This window comes from Stegostoma tigrinum, chromosome 20, assembly GCF_030684315.1.
Source record: "Stegostoma tigrinum isolate sSteTig4 chromosome 20, sSteTig4.hap1, whole genome shotgun sequence".
Classification (NCBI taxonomy): Eukaryota; Metazoa; Chordata; class Chondrichthyes; order Orectolobiformes; family Stegostomatidae; genus Stegostoma; species Stegostoma tigrinum.
This window is the reverse complement of record NC_081373.1, coordinates 57,840,855-57,860,030: the sequence shown is the minus strand read 5'-3', so window position 1 is coordinate 57,860,030 and position 19,176 is coordinate 57,840,855. Positions and strand designations below refer to the sequence as shown.

The 19,176-nt window shown below is 44.6% G+C and overlaps 2 protein-coding genes across 3 annotated transcripts in view; both read left to right on the top strand.

Moving 5' to 3' along the window:
- The window catches only part of ddx21 (DEAD (Asp-Glu-Ala-Asp) box helicase 21), a 34,106-nt gene extending 32,339 nt beyond the window's left edge, over positions 1-1,767 (top strand). Inside the window, exon 15 of the mRNA XM_048550781.2 lies at positions 1,327-1,767. Coding sequence (XP_048406738.2) covers positions 1,327-1,527 — 201 coding nt within the window. The 3' untranslated portion in view covers positions 1,528-1,767. The remainder of the gene's footprint in view (positions 1-1,326) is intronic.
- Positions 1,768-10,229: 8,462 nt separating this feature from the next.
- kifbp (kinesin family binding protein) overlaps positions 10,230-19,176 on the top strand; it is a 30,972-nt gene continuing 22,025 nt past the window's right edge. The window contains exons 1-2 of one of the 2 annotated variants that reach the window (XM_048550782.2): positions 10,230-10,606; positions 16,397-16,495. In XM_048550782.2, the coding sequence (XP_048406739.1) occupies positions 10,253-10,606; positions 16,397-16,495 (453 nt within the window). In that variant the 5' untranslated portion in view covers positions 10,230-10,252. Of the gene's footprint in view, positions 10,607-13,934; positions 14,125-16,396; positions 16,496-19,176 lie in introns of those variants that run through there. The other variant, XM_048550783.2, reaches the window with a different exon arrangement.

The window sequence follows — 19,176 nt, the reverse complement described above, 5'->3', positions numbered from 1 at the left end:
CTGTATGGACCTGTTATTGCATGGTAGCATGTAAACTTGCTGTTGTTACTACTGTTGTTAAAGACATTAGTGCAAAAAAAGTGTTAAGCAATGTATTTCACTTTTCTTCTCCTCTGAAAGCTGCTTCTCCAAAAACATAAATACAAGAAAAGACAATTTCTCTGATCAAAATTAGTTCCTGTCTTACATTAATCATTGAAGCAAGTCCCATCAGTACCATAACTGCCCCATTAAAGATATGCAAACTATTGGATGTGCATTGCGTTTTTCTGGTATCCATTGGGACTTCCTGACATTCCTGGCCTCTGTCCTTGGGCCTCTACTGTTTGTAATTTTTACTAATGACTTGGACGAGGGAATTGAAGGATGGGTCAGCAAGTTTGCAGACGACACAAAGGTTGGAGGTGTCGTTGACAGTGTAGAGGGCTGTTGTAGGCTGCAGCGGGACATTGACAGGATGCAGAGATGGGCTGAGAGGTGGCAGATGGAGTTCAACCTGGATAAATGCGAGGTGATGCATTTTGGAAGGTCGAATTTGAAAGCTGAGTACAGGATTAAGGATAGGATTCTTGGCAGTGTGGAGGAACTGAGGGATCTTGGTGTGCAGATACATAGATCCCTTAAAATGGCCACCCAAGTGGACAGGGTTGTTAAGAAAGCATATGGTGTTTTGGCTTTCATTAACAGGGGGATTGAGTTTAAGAGTCGTGAGATCTTGTTGCAGCTCTATAAAACTTTGGTTAGACCGCACTTGGAATACTGCGTCCAGTTCTGGGCGCCCTATTATAGGAAAGATGTGGATGCTTTGGAGAGGGTTCAGAGGAGGTTTACCAGGATGCTGCCTGGACTGGAGGGCTTATCTTATGAAGAGAGGTTGACTGAGCTCGGTCTCTTTTCATTGGAGAAAAGGAGGAGGAGAGGGGACCTAATTGAGGTATACAAGATAATGAGAGGCATAGATGGAGTTGATAGCCAGAGACTATTTCCCAGGGCAGAAATGGCTAGCACGAGGGGTCATAGTTTTAAGCTGGTTGGTGGAAAGTATAGAGGGGATGTCAGAGGCAGGTTCTTTACGCAGAGAGTTGTGAGAGCATGGAATGCGTTGCCAGCAGCACTTGTGGAAGCAAGGTCATTGGGGTCATTTAAGAGACTGCTGGACAATGTATATGGTCACAGAAATTTGAGGGTGCATACATGAGGATCAGTGGTCGGCACAACATTGTGGGCTGAAGGGCCTGTTCTGTGCTGTACTGTTCTATGTTCTATGACCCAAGCTGAGTGTTTCCCATATGCTGTACATTAACTGAGCTGTGGTGTCTCTCACAGGGAAGCTGGCAGGACAATCGGCGCTGGCAGCTCACCGTAGCAACTAAGTTACCAGAGCTGGAGGAGGAAAGACGAGATGGAGGGTCCAAATACAGAAAACGTTCCTTCAACAGAGGAGGAGGAGGAGGAGGAGGAGGATTCAACAAGAGTCAGAATGGCAGAAGCATGAAGAGAAATTTCAGCCGAGCCTTCGACTGGTAGTGGGGCATGAGCACCTGCCACACCTCAAACGAGGATGCTTTTAAATAACTCACCTGACTGTCCAGTTACTGATTTACAGGCTGCCCAGGCTGTGCGTGACAGACTTGTGTATTTATCACATAGCAGTTTTGAACGCACAGAACATTGACTGGAATTAGTTGGGCAACAGTAAGTTGCTGGAATCAAGGGATCGTTTACTTGGATGGATGGTTACAGAGAAATTAAAAAGTATTCCTTTAACTCTGGAAATTGTGAATATTTGTTAACCGGCACAAGCACTAGTCCTATATCATCTCCTGTGCAGACACCAGGAGGTTTCACTGAAGACTTGCTTTGGCATAATCCCTCTGGAATCTAGCTCTGTTTGATGCCTAGCTTCAGGGACTAACTGAGAGCAGGGTGTTCTGTCAAGGAAAACTGCAAGTGAACTTGGCCTTCAAGTCACCAGATGGCTGCACATCCCTAGAAGTGATGGTCAGATGAGTGATTGAGTAGGAACACTGGATGGTTCTTCCTTCACTCCTGCTAAGGCCACTGATGGCTTAGAGATCAGTTAACTCAGCAGAGTTGTGAGCATTGGGCCTGTTAGTTGCCCTCTATCTGTTTGGTATATTTGGCAGTTTTCCTGCCGGGGCAGCATCTTGCCTCTTTGTAACGTTTGCAGCAACTCTGTACTGGTAATCACTATTGACCAAATAGCAGCTCAGTTCAACCACTTGCCATTTATGTTGTGAGTGTTCATTGTTGATTTGGATAATTAGGAAGAAACTACTGAACTTCTGGAGCAGGCTATCTTTATGTTGCTGTGATTATGATATTGGTTGTTGCTTAGCAAAAATGCTTTTGCATTCATTTGATCACAAGATGTTTGTGAAGGGTAGTTGGCCAATATTTTATCCTCTCAATTTACCCTTAGACTTTCCTCCTCTGTTATAAAAATGCCTGTATTATTTTTCTCAAAATTCATTCCACATAGTGACATCAGATGATATTATACCTGGCTTGCTTGAATATGGATCGTGTTTTACTTTCTGTTTAAAGTAATAATCCTAAATTGCTTATTCAAGTAACCAAACTATTAGAGATTTCTCTGTAGTCATCTGATAGACCCTGACTTTCATGCTGAAACTCCCATGTAACGCAGTTTTGGAATTAACCTTGTGACTGTTACATCCCTCCTACTATTTGAGTAAAAGGAAAGTTCTGGGGAGACTCATCAGCTCTAGCCGGATCAGTGGAGAGAGAAACAGAGTCCCATGCAACTCTTTGAACAGCTCTTGAAAAGTCATATTGTCCTCAAATCGTTAACTCTGTTTCTCTTGTGTTTGAATGTTTGTTTCACTTGTCTCTTGGTATTCAGAACAGATCATATTGGGTCTCTTCAGAACTGGGCATGGCTTTGAATTATTATCTTAAAGAGGTAGGCCAATCAGCCCAGTGCTGGCTGTCCAGAGTAATCTAGCCAGTCCCATTTTTCTGTCCTAGTCCAGTAGCCTTGAGTTCATTTGCCTAAAATGCTCATTCAGTTTCCTTTCAAAATCGCCTTGTAGGCAGTGAGTTTACATGAATGTTAGTGATCTGGAAAAGTGTTCTTCCCAACCCCCTACATTTCTTGATTGTGAACACCTCTGTCAAATCGCTGTTCGTCCTCCAAGGAGAACAACTCTAGTATATCTTTACAGACTTCTGCAGCATAGAAAATGGGCCCAATGACTTCACAAAACTCTGACTATACAAATTCCACTTTTTAGCTCTTGAGTCATAGCCCTTGAATCTATGGAAACTCGAGTAAATATCTAAATACTGTTAGGAGAGTTTCTGACACAACCGCCTACTGTCTGTTTCCTTGTAGCTATCCAATGTTTTATGCATGCTAATGTGTTACCTGCAGCAATGAGTTCTTATTTTGTCCATGAATCTTTGCTGTGACACTGGCCTTCTGGAAATTGAGTGCCTCAAGTCTACAGGTTCCCTTTTATCCATATTCCTTGTTATTTCCTCAAAGATCTCTAATAAACTGGCCATGCATGATTTCCCTTTCAAAAGCTACATTGACTCTCCCTGATTGCACTGAAAGTTTGTTAGTACCCTGCTAATATCACTGCAGGAACAACTCCGGTAATTTATCTATGACAGATCTTAAGCTAACTAGCCTTTAGTTTTTATGCTTTCTGCCTCGCTGTCTTGAATAGAGGAGTCACATTCATTATGTTCCAATCCAATAGGAATTTTTCATAGTTAGAACTAATGTATCTGTTATCTCTGCAGCCAGTTCATAGTCATACAGCTCGTAAACAAACTCTTTGGTCAAATTCAGCCAGGCCAACCAAGTTTCCCAAACTAAACTTACCTGCATTTGGCCTGTGTTAGGGGAGGTGTTGGTCTGGTGGCATTATTGCTGGACTGTTAATCCAGAGAACCAGATAATGTTCTGGGGATCTGGATTTGAATCTTGCGACAGCAGATGGTGGAATTTGAATTCAGTGAATATTTGGAATTAAGAATCTAATGATGACCGTGAATCCGTTGTCGATTGTCAGAAAAACCTATCTGGTTCACTGGTGTCCTTTAGTGATGAAAACTGCCATTGTTACATGATCTGGACTACATGTCACTCCAGACCCCCAGCAATGTGGTTGATTCTTAGCTGCTCTCTGGGCAATTAGGGATGGGCAATAATGTCTTCGTCCTGTGAATGTATAAAGAAAAATATCCCTTTTCTATTCAAGTGCCTGGGCAAATGTCTTCTAAATATTGTAACTGTACCTGCATCTGTCACGTGCTGTTGCAGTTCACTCCAAACACAAACCACCCTCTGTGTGGAAAAAGTTGCCCCTCAAGTCCCTTTTAAATCTTTCTCTTCTCACCTTAAAATTATGCCCCCTCGTTTTGAACTTACTAACCATAGACAAAAGACCATTGCTATTCACCTCATCCATTGTCCCTCGTGATTTTATAAACCTCTGAAAAGTCGCCCCTCAACCTCCTATGGTCCAGTGAAAAAAGTCCAAGCCTAACCAGCCTCTTTGTAACTCAAACCCTCCAGTCTTGGCAATATCCTGACATATCTTTTCAGAACTCACTCCAGTTTAATAGCATCCTTCCAATAACGGGACTACCGGAACTGTACACAGTACTCCAGAAGTGGCCTTTCCAGTGTTCTGTAGAAGCTCAATATGACGTCCCTACTCCTGCACTTGATGGCCTGAACAATAAAAGCAAGCAAGCATGACAAATATCTTCCTAATCATCCTGTTAATCTGTGACACAACTTGTAGGCCGATATAGATATATTGAGTGAGTGTGCAAAAATCTGGCAAATGTGAAATTTTCACCTCAACAGAAAATATTTAAAAAGAGCATTATTTAAACAGAAAATGACTGAAGAATTCTAAGGTGAAGAGGGATCTGTGTTCTAGTGCATAAGTCATACTAAGTATGCAAGTACAGCAAGTGATTAAGGTGGCTAATGTAACACTATATTCTTTATTACAAGGAAATTTTACTATAAAAGCCTTGGAGGTTATGCTTCAGCTATAGTGCATTGGTGAGACCATATTTCAAACCAATTAATCACCACTTTCTTCTTATGCAGTATCTTTGCTGGGTCCTCCCCTTGAATTGTCTTGTTGAGTGTAAAATGGAAAGCCTTGACAAAATGCCTTTCTTTTTGCAATCTCCTTAGTTAAGGAAGGATATAAATATATTGGAGGGGGTTCAAAGGAGAATTACTAGATTGATACCAAGAATGAGTAAGTTGGTTCTAGAACAAGGTCTGGATTTGTTTTCTCACTGCATTTAGAAGTGTGGAGCTGTGACTTGCTTAAAGTTAATAAGTTTCTGAATGGTCTTGACAAAGTAGATGTGGAAAGGATGTTTCCTCGTGTGCGAGGGAGCATGATTTGAAATTAGGGGTTTGTCCTTCTGGGATGCAGGTGAGAAATTTTCTTTGAAGGTTGAAAGACTTTGGAACCAACCCATCTGCAGATCCCCACCATCTTAAAATATTCCAGTGTGTGTATTTTAATTTACATTTTATTGAAACAACAAACAAGATATTCAGTTTCTGTAAAGAAGTGTTCTTAGGGCATGGAATGCTGACTAAAAGCAGGCACAACAGCAGAATCCTTAATTTAGGATATGAGGAATGGTTTGAGAACTAGGCTAGGTGAGAACTTGCAGAGGCATTATAGATGCACTTGGTCAAATGGTCTCCCTCTCGTTATAAAATTGTATTAGTTATTAAGTTATTACTTTTTAAAGATCCTTGGATTTACTGGTCCCAATGAGATACCACTTATTCCTCCTCCTAATGTGAATCTTGGTGGTTTCAGTACCCTTTGTTGCTGCCTCTAGTTGCCATATAAGCCCTGTCTAACCTGCCTCCTCTGCAAGAGAATGCTGTTGTTTTCCTCTTTTCTCGATCTATGGCCCATATACATCACTATTACATGCTCTTTAATTTAAAAGCTTCAGCTGCAGCTTTATGAAAATAGGGTTCACTTCTTTGTGCTCCTTGACAATTAAAATTTCCTTTGAGGAAGAACCAGAATGTTTTCAATGTTAGGTCAAGGGTTTGTCAAAGAATTCTTCACTTCTGAGAGGCTCCTATTATTTAAATTACAAAACATTCAAGCAACATCTCCAAAACAGCAAAATTTAACCTTTTGGCTCCTTTGTCCTGCCCTCCATGTTTGTTGTCTTCTGACCAAAGTTCCAAACTCAGCAGAATAGGTGACCCATAATTCTGGGGGAGTAAAGTCTATACCTTTCGGTGGATAGCATTATTGGGACATTACTGGTAAAATAGCTGTGACTCAGTTAAAGGAAAAAATATTATTGGATGTGGTGGATATTATAGCTTTGGTGCATCCAAGCAGGATTGATTATTCATGACTAACTTAATAGTGTAAAAGTAATCAGTTACTCCAAACACCGAATCAAAATTACAAAATAGCAGCAGACAATATTTCCAAATGTTTCATGATTTTAAACCAAGGATTAAAATCAAGCCTAAGTTATAAATTTTTACATGCCAATGGAGAAAAGCATAATTGTAGTCAACTCTACTGTTACTCTTTGGATTAGCTAAAGACTCTAGAATGAAATCCATCAGGATCTGAGGGCTTTTCAGCTTCTCATTCTAATAATTTCTTAGTATTCCTTCCTTGGGTGATTGAATTGTTTTTAAGATACTCCATCTCTTTCATTCTTTGATTTGCAATTATTCCTGGAATGTTAGTCATAAGCAAAATAACTGTTCAATTGTCTGTCATTTTCCAACTTGATTATTTCCAGAGGACCACCGCTGACACATGCTTTTCCTTTTTAAATATCTGTCTGGACTATTTTGATATTTCTCACTAGTTTTATCATGTACTGTAATTTCTCCCTTTTCTCAGTTATTCTTTGTTCATGTTCTGTCCAGTCTTCTGACCATGATCTTTACTGAATTGTAGATATTTTCTACAAATATGCATTTCATGTTTTTGCACACCTCGGAAGTAGTTGGGACTTGAACGTAGGCCTCCTGGCTTAGAGGTAGGGGCACTGCACACTGCATTAGAACAGCCCCTCTTCACAGAACTGCATTTTTTTCTTTCAATTTTGATACAATCTTTAACTACTTTGATTAGTTAAGGATGGTGTTTCATTTCTCTCGAGTCTTTCTCACTGGAATGGCTATCTTGAATGTTATGTCTGCAATTTCATCTCCACTTATCTGTACTCTAACTTCTCTCTTTTTTTCCAGGCTCTGTCTTCATACCCTTATAACTGCCCAATTTAAGTTTAAAACACTGCAGTCTTGGATACATTCTTCTCTCCCTCAAGACCAGAATTAAATCATTATAATCACTGATACCCAAGTGTACATTCCCTATGTGATTATAAATTAATCCTATCCCGTTGCACATCTGATCGAGTATAGCCTGTTCTCTGGTTAGCTCTAATTCATGCTGCTCTAAGAAACAGTTCTGAAACGTACTGAGCTCATCTCCCAGGCTACCATTTTCACTAATTCGGCTCATCTATATGTAGCTGAAAACCACCCAGGTTATTGACATTAACTTTCTCAAACTACCCATTATTTCTTTACTATTTCTTTACTCCCATCCTACGGTATGGTTATTTTTAAGAAGAATATAAAATGCTCCTACAAGTGACTTCTGACCTCTACTATTATATGTCTACCAAAAATGATTTTATATCTTTCTGTTTAGAACTAAGGTCAAGTCTTTCAATTGTACGGATCTACCTTTTCTTGACTTCATGCCCTTCCAAAAAATGTTGCGAATCCTTGTATATTCAGGTTTCAGCCTTTGCTGTCTAGCAGCCAGATCTTTGTAGCGGCTATTCAGTCATACAAATTACATCTATTAGAGCAGTCATAGAGAGGTCAGGCATGGAAACAGACCCTTTTATCCATGCTGACCAAATATCCTAAATTAATTTAGTCCCATTTGCCAATATTAGGCTTAGGAGAGCTATAAGGGGACATGAGAAAACCTTGGCAGATAGGATCAAGGAAAACTCCAAGGCTTTTTACACGTACATGATGAATAAGAGAATGACCAGACAGGGTAGGGCCGAGCAAGGATTGTAAGGGGAATTTGTGCACAGAGCCTAAAGAGATAGGAGAGTTCATTAATGAATATTTTTCTTCGGTATTCATAACCGAGAGGTACCTAGTTGGAGGAGAGGGCTGTGAAACAGTCTGGTAGGCTAGAGGAGGTCAGTGTTAGTAAGGAAGATGTACTAGGAATTTTGAGGAACTTGAAGATAGATAAGTCCCCTGGGCCTGATGGGATTTATCCAAGGATTCTGTGGGAAGCGAGGGACGAGATCGCAGGGCCTTTGATGATTTTTTTCAACCTCACTGTCCACGGGTATAATGCTGGGAGATATTAGAGTGGCAAATGTCATTCCCTTATTCAAGAAAGGGAATAGGGATAATCCTAGAAACTACAGGCCAGTTAGTCCTACTTCAGTGGTGGGCAAATTATTGGAAAGGGCTCTGAGAGATAGGATTCATGATCACTTGGATAGGCACCGTTTGATTCGTGATGGTCAGCATAGCTTTATGAGGGGTAGATCCATGCCTCTCAAACGTTATTGAATTCTTTGAAGAGGTGACCAAACACATGGATGAAGGTAGAGCAGTGAATGCGTTTGATAAGGTTCCCCATGGTAGGCTCAAGCAGCAAGTAAGAAAGCATGGGATAGGGGAAATGTGGTAGATTCAATTCAGAATTGGCTGACGCTTAGAAGACAAAGGGTGGTAATGGATGGAAAATATTCAACATGGTGCTCAATTACGATTGGTGGACCACAAGGATCTGTTCTGGGTCCGCTTCTATTTGTGATTTTTGCAAATGATTTGGATGTAGGAGTGGAAGGGTGGATTAGTAAGTTTGCGGACGATACAAGGGTGGGTCCAGTTGTGGATATGGCAGAGGGCTGTTCGAGGTTAGAAATAGGCAGTGATAGGATACAGGGCTGGGCTGAGAAGTGGCAAATGGAGTTTAACCCTGAAAAGTGTGAGGTGATTCATTTTGGAAAGACAAACTTCAAAGCCGAATACAAGGTTAACAGAACGATTCTTGGCAGTGTGGAGGAGCAGAGGGAACTTGGGGTACACATCCACAATTCCCTGAAAGCTGCCACCCAGGCGGATAAGAGTTGTTAAGGTGTATGGTGTGTAAACTTTCATTAACAGAGGGACTGAATTCAAGAGCCTTGAAGTTCTGTTCCAGCTTTACAAAAGCCTGGCTCGGCTACATCTGGAATATTGTGTCCACTTCTGGTTGCCTTGTAACAGGAATGATGTGGAAGCTTTGGAAAAGGTGCAGAGGAGATTTACCAGGATGTTGCCTGGAATGGAGGGAAGGTCTTACGAGGAAAGGTTGAGAGAGCTAGGGCTTTTCTCTTTAGAACGATGAAGAATAAGAGGTGACTTGATAGAGGTGTACAAGATGATCAGAGGTATAGATAGACAGCCAAAGTCTTTTTCCTAGGATGGAGGTAGCTATTGTGAGGGGGCATAGTTTTAAAGTGAGTGGAGGTAGATACAGAGGAGACGTCAGAGGTAGGGTCCTTGCTCAGAGTGGTCGGGGTGTGGAATGTGGTGTCAGACAGGGTAATGGAGTTGGTCTCATTAGGGGCATTTAAGTGGCTATTAGATAGGCATACGGATGATAGTATAAGGTAGGGGTGTAAGTTAGATAGGCCTGAGGATTAGGGGAAAAGTATGGCGTAACATCATGGGCCAAAGGGCCTGTACTTGAAAGACACATGGTGACCCTCAGTCTCAAAATTCTTCTTACTGTATTAAAGTGCACCACTGTAGCGCCCATCGACACAAACTATGCAGCACTTCGTTTTTTTAAAACTGCAACACTGGATTTTAGGTTATAGCAAGCCAACTTGCATTTCAGTTTCAAAAAAAAGGAAAACGTGGTCCCTTACACAAAAAACACAATTATCCGTCTGATTTTGTCTGCCCCTTAACAGTTTGATTGTGGCTCAGGTAATAAGCTACTAATCGAGGTACTGCTTTTCAATTTAACCACTAACCCTTTTATAATCCCTCAGCGAAGCCGCTTTCCTGCTCTGGGGCTTAGATGCAGCAGTCTCCCCTCCTGGCCGCCGGAAGGCGCTGTCTTTGAAGTCTGCAGTGCTTTCCGCATTCGGCGGAGGGCAGTGCTGCCCTGTAATTACGGGTAAAATGGCGGCGCAGGAAGGCGGCCTTGACAGGGCTCTGAGCGTGAGATACTCCCGGGCATTGAGGCTGTCGGAGGTAGAGTCGAAGCGGGACCCTGAGTCGGAGCCTTATCGCTCCAAGTACAAGGCTCGGGAACTGCTGAAGGAGCTGAAAGCATCGTTGGGGCCGCGGGACGATGAGCCGCTCCAGGCTGGAGACTGGCTGCAGAAAGCGGCGGTGCTCGAGCTGCAGCTCGGCCTCAACCACACGGAGACAGAGGAGCTGTCCGCCGGTGAGGAGCACCTGGCCAAGTGCATCCAGATCCTGGAACCCTTCAGGCTTAGCCCCGGGGGCGTGTCCGTCTTCCTCCAGGCCGAGGTGAGGAGGCAGCGCAGGTCTCCTGGCAACCGGAACCTGGGGGACGCAAACACAACCCCGACATGGGGCAGGTCCCTGAGATCACCCCCACAATCGGAGGATGGCATTGGACAAGGAGAGCAGAGGTTGCGGGGGTTAGGCAGGGGCGATAGGGAGGATGGGAGGTGAGGGAGCGTGACAGCCGTTTCCTGCAGTCAGTCAGACAGGGATAGGGCCAGGGATAATGGGAACTGCAGATGCTGGAGAGTCCAAGAAAATAAAATGTGAGGCTGGATGAACACAGCAGGCCAAGCAGCATCTCAGGAGCACAAAAGCTGACGTTTCGGGCCTAGACCCTTCATCAGAGACGGGGATGGGGTGAGTGTTCTGGAATAAATAAATACATCACCGAGGCCAGACGCCAACTCTCCGACACCACCTCGACCCGCCCGCTCGATCATGACCCCACACCCAAGCACCAAACCGTCATCTCCCACACTATTCATGACCTCATCACCTCAGGGGACCTCCCACCCACAGCCTCCAACCTCATTGTTCCCCAACCCCGCACGGCCCGTTTCTATCTCCTTCCCAAAATCCACAAACCTGCCTGCCCTGGTCGACCCATCGTCTCAGCCTGCTCCTGCCCTACCGAACTCATCTCCACCTATCTGGACTCCATTTTCTATCCTTTGGTCCAGGAACTCTCTACCTACGTCCGTGACACCACCCACGCCCTCCACCTCCTCCAGGACTTCCAATTCCCTGGCCCCCAACACCTCATCTTCACCATGGACGTCCAGTCCCTATACACCTGTATTCCGCATGCAGATGGCCTCAAGGCCCTCCGCTTCTTCCTGTCCCGCAGGCCCGGCCAGTCCCCCTCCACCGACACCCTCATCCGCCTTGCCGAACTTGTCCTCATCCTCAACAACTTCTCTTTCGATTCCTCCCACTTCCTACAGACTAAGGGGGTGGCCATGGGCACCCGCATGGGCCCCAGCTATGCCTGCCTCTTTGTAGGTTACGTGGACCAGTCCCTCTTCCGCACCTACACAGGCCCCAAACCCCACCTCTTCCTCCGTTACATTGATGACTGTATCGGCGCCGCCCCTTGCTCCCCAGAGGAGCTCGAACAGTTCATCGACTTCGCCAACACCTTCCACCCCAACCTTCAGTTCCCTGGGCCATCTCCAGCACATCCCTCACCTTCCTGGATCTCTCAGTCTCCATCTCAGGCAACCAGCTTGTAACTGATGTCCATTTCAAGCCCACCGACTCCCACAGCTACGTAGCATACACTTCCTCCCACCTACCCTCCTGCAAAAATTCTATCCTCTATTCCCAATTCCACCGCCTCCGCCGCATCTGCTCCCACGATGAGGCATTCCACTCCCGCACATCCCAGATGTCCAAGTTCTTGAAGGACCGCAACTTTCCCCCCACAGTGGTTGAGAACGCCCTTGACCGCGTCTCCCGCATTTCCCGCAACACATCCCTCACGCCCCACCCCCGCCACAACCGCCCAAAGAGGATCCCCCTCGTTCTCACACACCACCCCACCAACCTCCAGATACAACGCATCATCCTCCGACACTTCCGCCATCTACAATTGGACCCCACCACCCAAGACATTTTTCCAGCCCCACCCCTGTCTGCTTTCCCGAGAGACCACTCGCTCCACACTGCCCTCCAACCCCACCACACCCAGCACCTTTCCCTGCAACCGCAGGAAATGCTACACTTGCCCCCACACCTCCTCTCTCACCCCATCCCAGGCCCCAAGATGACTGTCCACATTAAGCAGAGGTTCACCTGCACATCTGCCAATGTGGTATACTGCATCCACTGTACCCAGTGTGGCTACCTCTACATTGGGGAAACCAAGCGGAGGCTTGGGGACCACTTTGCAGAACACCTCCGCTCGGTTCGCAATAAACAACTGCACCTCCCAGTCGCAAACCATTTCCACTCCCCCTCCCATTCTTTAGGTGACATGTCCATCATGGGCCTCCTGCAGTGCCACAATGATGCCACCCGAAGGTTGCAGGAACAGCAACTCATATTCCACTTGGGAACCCTGCAGCCCAATGGTATCAATGTGGACTTCACCAGCTTCAAAATCTCCCCTTCCCCCACCGCTTCCCAAAACCAGCCCAGTTCGTCCTCTCCTCCCCACTGCACCACACAACCAGCCCAGCTCTTCCCCTCCACCCACTGCATCCCAAAACCAGTCCAACCTGTCTCTGCCTCCCTAACCTGTTCTTCCTCTCACCCATCCCTTCCTCCCACCCCAAGCTGCACCTCCATCTCCTACCTACTAACCTCATCCCACCTCCTTGACCTGTCCGTCTTCCCTAGACTGACCTATCCCCTCCCTACCTCCCCACCTATACTCTCCTCCCCACCTATCTTCTTTACTCTCCATCTTCGGTCCGCCTCCCCCTCTTTCCCTATTTATTCCAGTTCCCCCACCCCATCCCCCTCTCTGATGAAGGGTCTAGGCCCGAAACGTCAGGTTTTGTGCTCCTGAGATGCTGCTTGGCCTGCTGTGTTCATCCAGCCTCACATTTTATTATCAGGGATAGGGCCAGGGCTTGCAGGGTGTGGTTCAGGAGGGGACCAGATAGTGGACAGGGCTAGAACCCATGCAGGTACCCATTGCGACACATTTTATTAAAGAAGGTGAATGGAATCACAAGAGAAGTTGTTCAACTGATAACAGATTCTGCCAGGCAGAGGAGGTCATTGGATGGGACTGATTGAGCCTCTGTTTAAGAAAAAGCCCAGAGCCCTCGGGTGTGGTGGGAGTGGAGACGCTTACTGGATGAAGAGGGAACTTGGTAATGTTGTCCCCTTGTTTAAGAAGAGTAGCAAGGATAATCCAGGTAATTATCAACCAGTGAGCCTGACGTCAGTGGTAGGGATGCTACTGGAGAAGATACTGAGGGATAGGATCTATTCCCATTTGGAAGAAAATGGGCTTATCAGTGATAGGCAACATGGTTTTGTGCAGGGAAGGTCATGTCTTACCAACTTAATAGAATTCTTTGAGGACGTGACAAAGTTGATTGATGAGGGAAAGGCTGTAGATGTCATATACATGGACTTCAGTAAGGTGTTTGATAAGGTTCCCCATGGCAGGCTGATGGAGAAAGTGTAGTCACATGGGGTCCAGGGTGTGCTAGCTAGATGGATTAAAAAACTGGCTAGGCAACAGGAGACAGAGAGTAGTAGCAGAAGGGAGTTTCTCAAATTGGTGACCTGTGACCAGTGGTGTTCCACAGGGATCTGTGCTGGAACCACTGTTGTTTGTGATATACGTAAATGATTTGGAGGAAGGTGTAGGTGGTCTGATTAGCAAGTTTGCAGATGACACTAAGATTGGTGGAGTAGCAGATAGTGAAGGGGACTGTCAGAGATTACAGCAGAATATAGATAGACTGGAGGATTGGGCAGATACATGGCAGATGGAGTTCAATCCGGGCAAATGCAAGCTGATGCATTTTGGAAGATCAAATTCAAGGGCGAACTATAAGGTAAGTAGAAAAGTCCTCGGGAAAATTGATGAACAGAGAGATCTGGATGTTCGGGTCCATTGTTCCCTGAAGGTGACAACGCAGGTCAATAGGGTGGCCAAGAAGGCACATGGCTTGCTTTCCTACATTGGACGGGGTATTGAGTACAAGAGTTGGCAGGTCATGTTGCAGTTGTATAGGACTTTGGTTCGGCCACATTTGGAGTACTGTGTACAGTTCTGGTCGCCGCATTACCAAAAGGATGTGGATGCTTTGGAGAGGGTACAGAGGAGGTTCACCAGGAAGTTGCCTGGTATGGAGGGTGCTATCTATGAAGAGAGGTGAGTAGATTAGGATTATTTTCAGTAGAGATTGAGGGTGGACCTGATTGAGGTCTACAGAATCATGAGGGGTATAGACAGGGTGGATAGCAAGAAGCTTTTTCCCCAGAGTGGGGGACTCAATTACTAGGGGTCATGAGTTCAAAGTGAGAGGAGGAAAGTTTAAGGGAGATATATGTGGAAAGTTTTTTACACAGAGGATGGTGGGTGCCTGGAACGCGTTGCCGGCGGAGGTGGTAGACGCAGACACGTTAGCATCTTTTAAGATATATTTGGACAGGTACATGGATCGGCAGGGAGCAAATGGACACAGACCCTTAGAAAATAGATGATAGGTTAGACAGAGGATCTTGATTGGCGCTGGCTTGAAGGGCCAACGGGCCTGTTGCTGTGCTGTAATTTTCTTTATGCTTTTTCTTTGTTCTTTGAAACATGGCTACAAAATCAGAAACAATTCACATGGCAGAGGACGCTGAAGGAATCTCCGATATCATTGGAGATTGGAAAAGAGAAAAAAAAATAAAATCAAGACAGGATGAAATCCGTAGAGTGAGGAAGAAACAGACTGAATCAATGTGCCTCTCAAAGCAATCCAGTTTGTGAATCTTGGGAAACAAACAGAAACAGGCTGTACAGGATTGGGAGATCATGCAGATGCTGAAGATGTGAAAAGAAAACTGAAATTGCTGGAGAAAAACAGCTCTGGCAGTATCTGAGGAGGAAAGGCAGAGTTAACGTTTTGAATCCAATGATCCTGTTCAGACAGTCATTACATTGAATAATGTCATTATATTTCTGAGTTTCTCCATCAGTTTCTGTTTTTACGGGAGATTGAGGTTGGAAATTATGGAGATCTCCAGAGGAGATGAGGTCAGTGGAAGTGCACAAATAAAGGTTTGATATTCAGAGATGGGATCTTGGTTCAGGGAGGTAAAAGGAAGTCTTGGGATAGTTGGCATTTGGCCTCCGCAAGTTGAAAGTTGTTTCAGTTTTTCACTTATTTTTCCTTTCTGTCAGTGGCACACTTGCTCCAAGTACATCTATTGTTGTTTTTCTTGTCTCTATCTTCACTTCCTTTGGCCCTGGAAAATGATCTCTTCTGCCACCCAGCCTCTCTGCCTTTGCCATGTCACAGAAAGAGAGTCAGAGGTAACCAACTGTGGAGCTGGAGGAACACACCAGGCCAGGTAGCATCAGAGGAGCATGAAAGTTGATGTTTCGGGCCAGGACCCTCCTTCACCAAGTCAGAGACCTCCTTTTGTCCTTCGTACCAGCAAAGGTTAGGTTTGACAGCGTACTGCTGGGTGTTGAAGGGTACGTGGAAACTAGTGGTGTACTCGAGAAATATAAGGGGTCATGGATTGATAAAGAGGCCCACCAAAAGTGCAATTGTGGGAACAGGAAGCAAAGCCACTGCAAAATGATTCCCTAACTGAGTAGACAATATCAGAATCCAGAGAGAGCAGTGCCACCCAGGTACCAAACAGTGGAGAGATGTATCAGGAAAATGATGTAGTCACAGTGTCAAAGACTAGTCAAGACAAAGCTAGAGGAAGAGTTTATACTTGTTGCGTTTCTTGCATCAGTTGTCATTTGTCACTTTGATAAGGACTGTTTTGGCATTGTAGAGGGAACAGAGACTGTTTGGAGGGATTGGAACATAGAGTTGGGGAAGGTGATAATGGATTTGGGAGCAGCAACTGCTTAAAGCACTTTGTTTAGGAATAGGGGTTAGATGGGCTATTGTTTGCTAGGAGAGTGGTATGAAGCCTGAGTTTTTGTTTTTGTGGAAAGGGCCAATTTGGAAGTGAGGACAGTGAAGGGAGAAACCAGTTTGCAGTATTAGGGAGCATAATCTCAAGTGAAACTTGAATTCTCTGACTTTGCGTTAAATTTATACTCTCATGAATGAACAGAAAGAGCCAACATAAAATTTGTTCTTTAACTTTCAGAATCAGTTGGGCATCCTATGGGCAGGATTGGAAGAAATGGAAAAGGCACAAACCTATCTCGAAGATGCGGAATCTCTTTACAAGCAGTACACCAAGGAGGTAAAGTCGTCGTTTGATGGCAGGTGGATGCTAATAATCAATACGTCTGGATTGGTCAATGCAGTGACCACTGTGTGGGGACATTGGTCAGTGCAGTGACTGCTAGATGGGGGCATTGGTCAGTGCAGGGTTTGTGCATGTATGGAGTCGGGGATTGGTCAATGTGATGACTGCTCATAGATGCATAGCTTGATATAGTGCAGAAAAGGCCCTTTGGCCCATTGAGTCTGCACTGACATAACTTCCACCAGAAGTGTGCTCATCTCTATTTCCTGCACTTGTCCCATATTTATGAATGACATTTGAAGTACTCATCCAAATATCTTTTAGAGTTTGTGAGGTTTCCAGCCTCCACAACTTCCCCGGGCAGCGCATTCCGGATTCACACCACCAACTGAGTGAAAAAGTTCCCAAACGCCACACACACAACAGCCGGCCCTGAATCTCCTCCCCATACCCTAAAACTGTGCCCTCTCATGATTGATCTCTCAACCAAGGAGAACAGTTGCTATCTGTTTACCTTGACCATTCCCCTCATAATCTTATACATCTCAATCATGTCAATCATCAGTCTTCTCTGCTGTAGAGAAAACAATCCAAGCTTAGCATCTCTGCTTGTAGTTCAGTTTCTTCATCCCAGGCAGTATCCTGGTGAACCTCCTCTGTAGCCCCTCTAGTGCTATCACATCCATCCTGTAGTGAGTTGACCAGAACTGCACTCTGTACTCCAGCTGCAGCTTGGCCAACGCTCTGTACAACTCCAACATTTTCTCAGATAACAAGGTGTAGAGCTGGATGAAAACAGCAGGCCAAGCAGTATCAGAGGAGCAGGAAAGGTGATGTTTCAGGTCTGGACCCTTCTCCATTTCTAAAGAAGGGTTCAGACACCAAACGTCAGCTTTCCTGCTCGTCTGATGCTGCTTGGCCTGCTGTGTTCATCCAGCTGTACACCTTGTTGTCTCACATTCTCCAGCATCGGCAGTTCCCACTATCTCCAACATTATCTCCTTGCTTTTGTGACCTACGAAAGTACTCTATGTACTAATGGAAGCAAGTGTCTCATGTGCCCACTAAACAATCCTATGTAGGTGCTCTGCTGACATCAGGGATCTGTGAATAATCACCCCTGGATCCCTTGTTCCTGTAAGCTACGCAGTGTCCTGTCATTCATTAAGTACTCCCTCCTCTTGTTTCTTCTGTCAAAATGCAATACCTCACACTTAACAGGATTGAATACCAACTGTCACTGGTCTGCCCATCTTGCTGTAACCTATAACCATCATCTTCGCTCTTAACCACTCTACCAACAGCAGCAGAATGGCTCAGTGATTAGCATTGCTGCTTCATAGCACCAGGGACCTGGGTTTGATTCCACCCTCGGGTGATTGTCTGCGTGGTGTTTGTATATTCTCATCAGATTTGTATGGATTTCTGCTGGGTGATCAAGCTTCCTTCTACAGTCCAAAGATGTGTAGGTTACATGGATTAGCCATGAAAATATCGGCCACTTTGTTCCAAGAGGCAGTCATTCCCATTTTATTAGATAATTCAGATTTGTCAGTAGTCTGGGTCAGGAGCATGCAACTGCACACAAAGCAGGAAATGGAATCCTAAGTTTAGGAGCAAAAAAATTTTAGTAGATGCAATTGCAATGAATGTTGCCAATGATTAAACTCAAGTCTGAGATAGTTAAATTGAATGTAAATCTTCCAGCATTGTATATAGAGCATAGAACATAGAACAGTACAGCACAGAACAGGCCCTTCAGCCCACAATGTTGTGCCGACATATATGGAATGGAAACACATTAACTGTGACCTCAACAGTCAGAAGGTGTGCTTAGGTGATGAATTTATGTATGTGAGAGTTATTTTGAAAAATAACTTTTGTTTACGGTCTTGTGCCAATTTAAATACTGTGTCAGGGAAATTATTGCTTTGCTTGTATATTGTGACTTCAAGTTTCATGGCATGTTCATAATTATTGAGCATGTTGATGAATCTCTACTTCTGCTTCATGAGAGTCCAAATATCGCAACATTTAAGAAGGCAATGTTACTACCTGCTGCAGAGCCTAATAATGAGAATGCAAAAAGAATGCCTGAAAATCAAAATGTAGCCCTCGACAAAATATCAAAGACCTCTGAATGTGTTAACTATCCAGCGAATGCCATTGCATGCTGAGCGAGAAATCTCCCTAGCTGGAGGTAGTCATTGCATGGCTGTTGTGTAGTGTAAAAAATCACTTGCCACTTATCAATCCTTCCTGACTGCACATTCTTTTGCAAGTTATTTCTTGACGCTCATCTTGGATTTGACTCTCACCAGATGCCACCATCAATATCTATTTGTAAAGAATTAATGTAACACTGAAAGTGATTAGACAACAATGTTATCAGCAGGCACTGTTGAGGTAATGGAATATCATTGAGAGTGTTTCTAACTGAGGACTAGCTAATCAGTTTTGATGCTGTGCCTGAGGGCAGAAGTTGGAGCCTGGTTGTGTTGCCATCTTTGATAGCATAGCCTGTAGCCCAAGCCAACATGAAGCAATGGGCTTTTGTGTGAGCTTCTCATCCACACCATGGCTGAGGAAATGATGACTTCAAGAACAAGGAGAACTGGCTAAAGAAACCACTGATCAGTAATTACAAAAGTAAGAGGCTGCATGAATAAACTGCA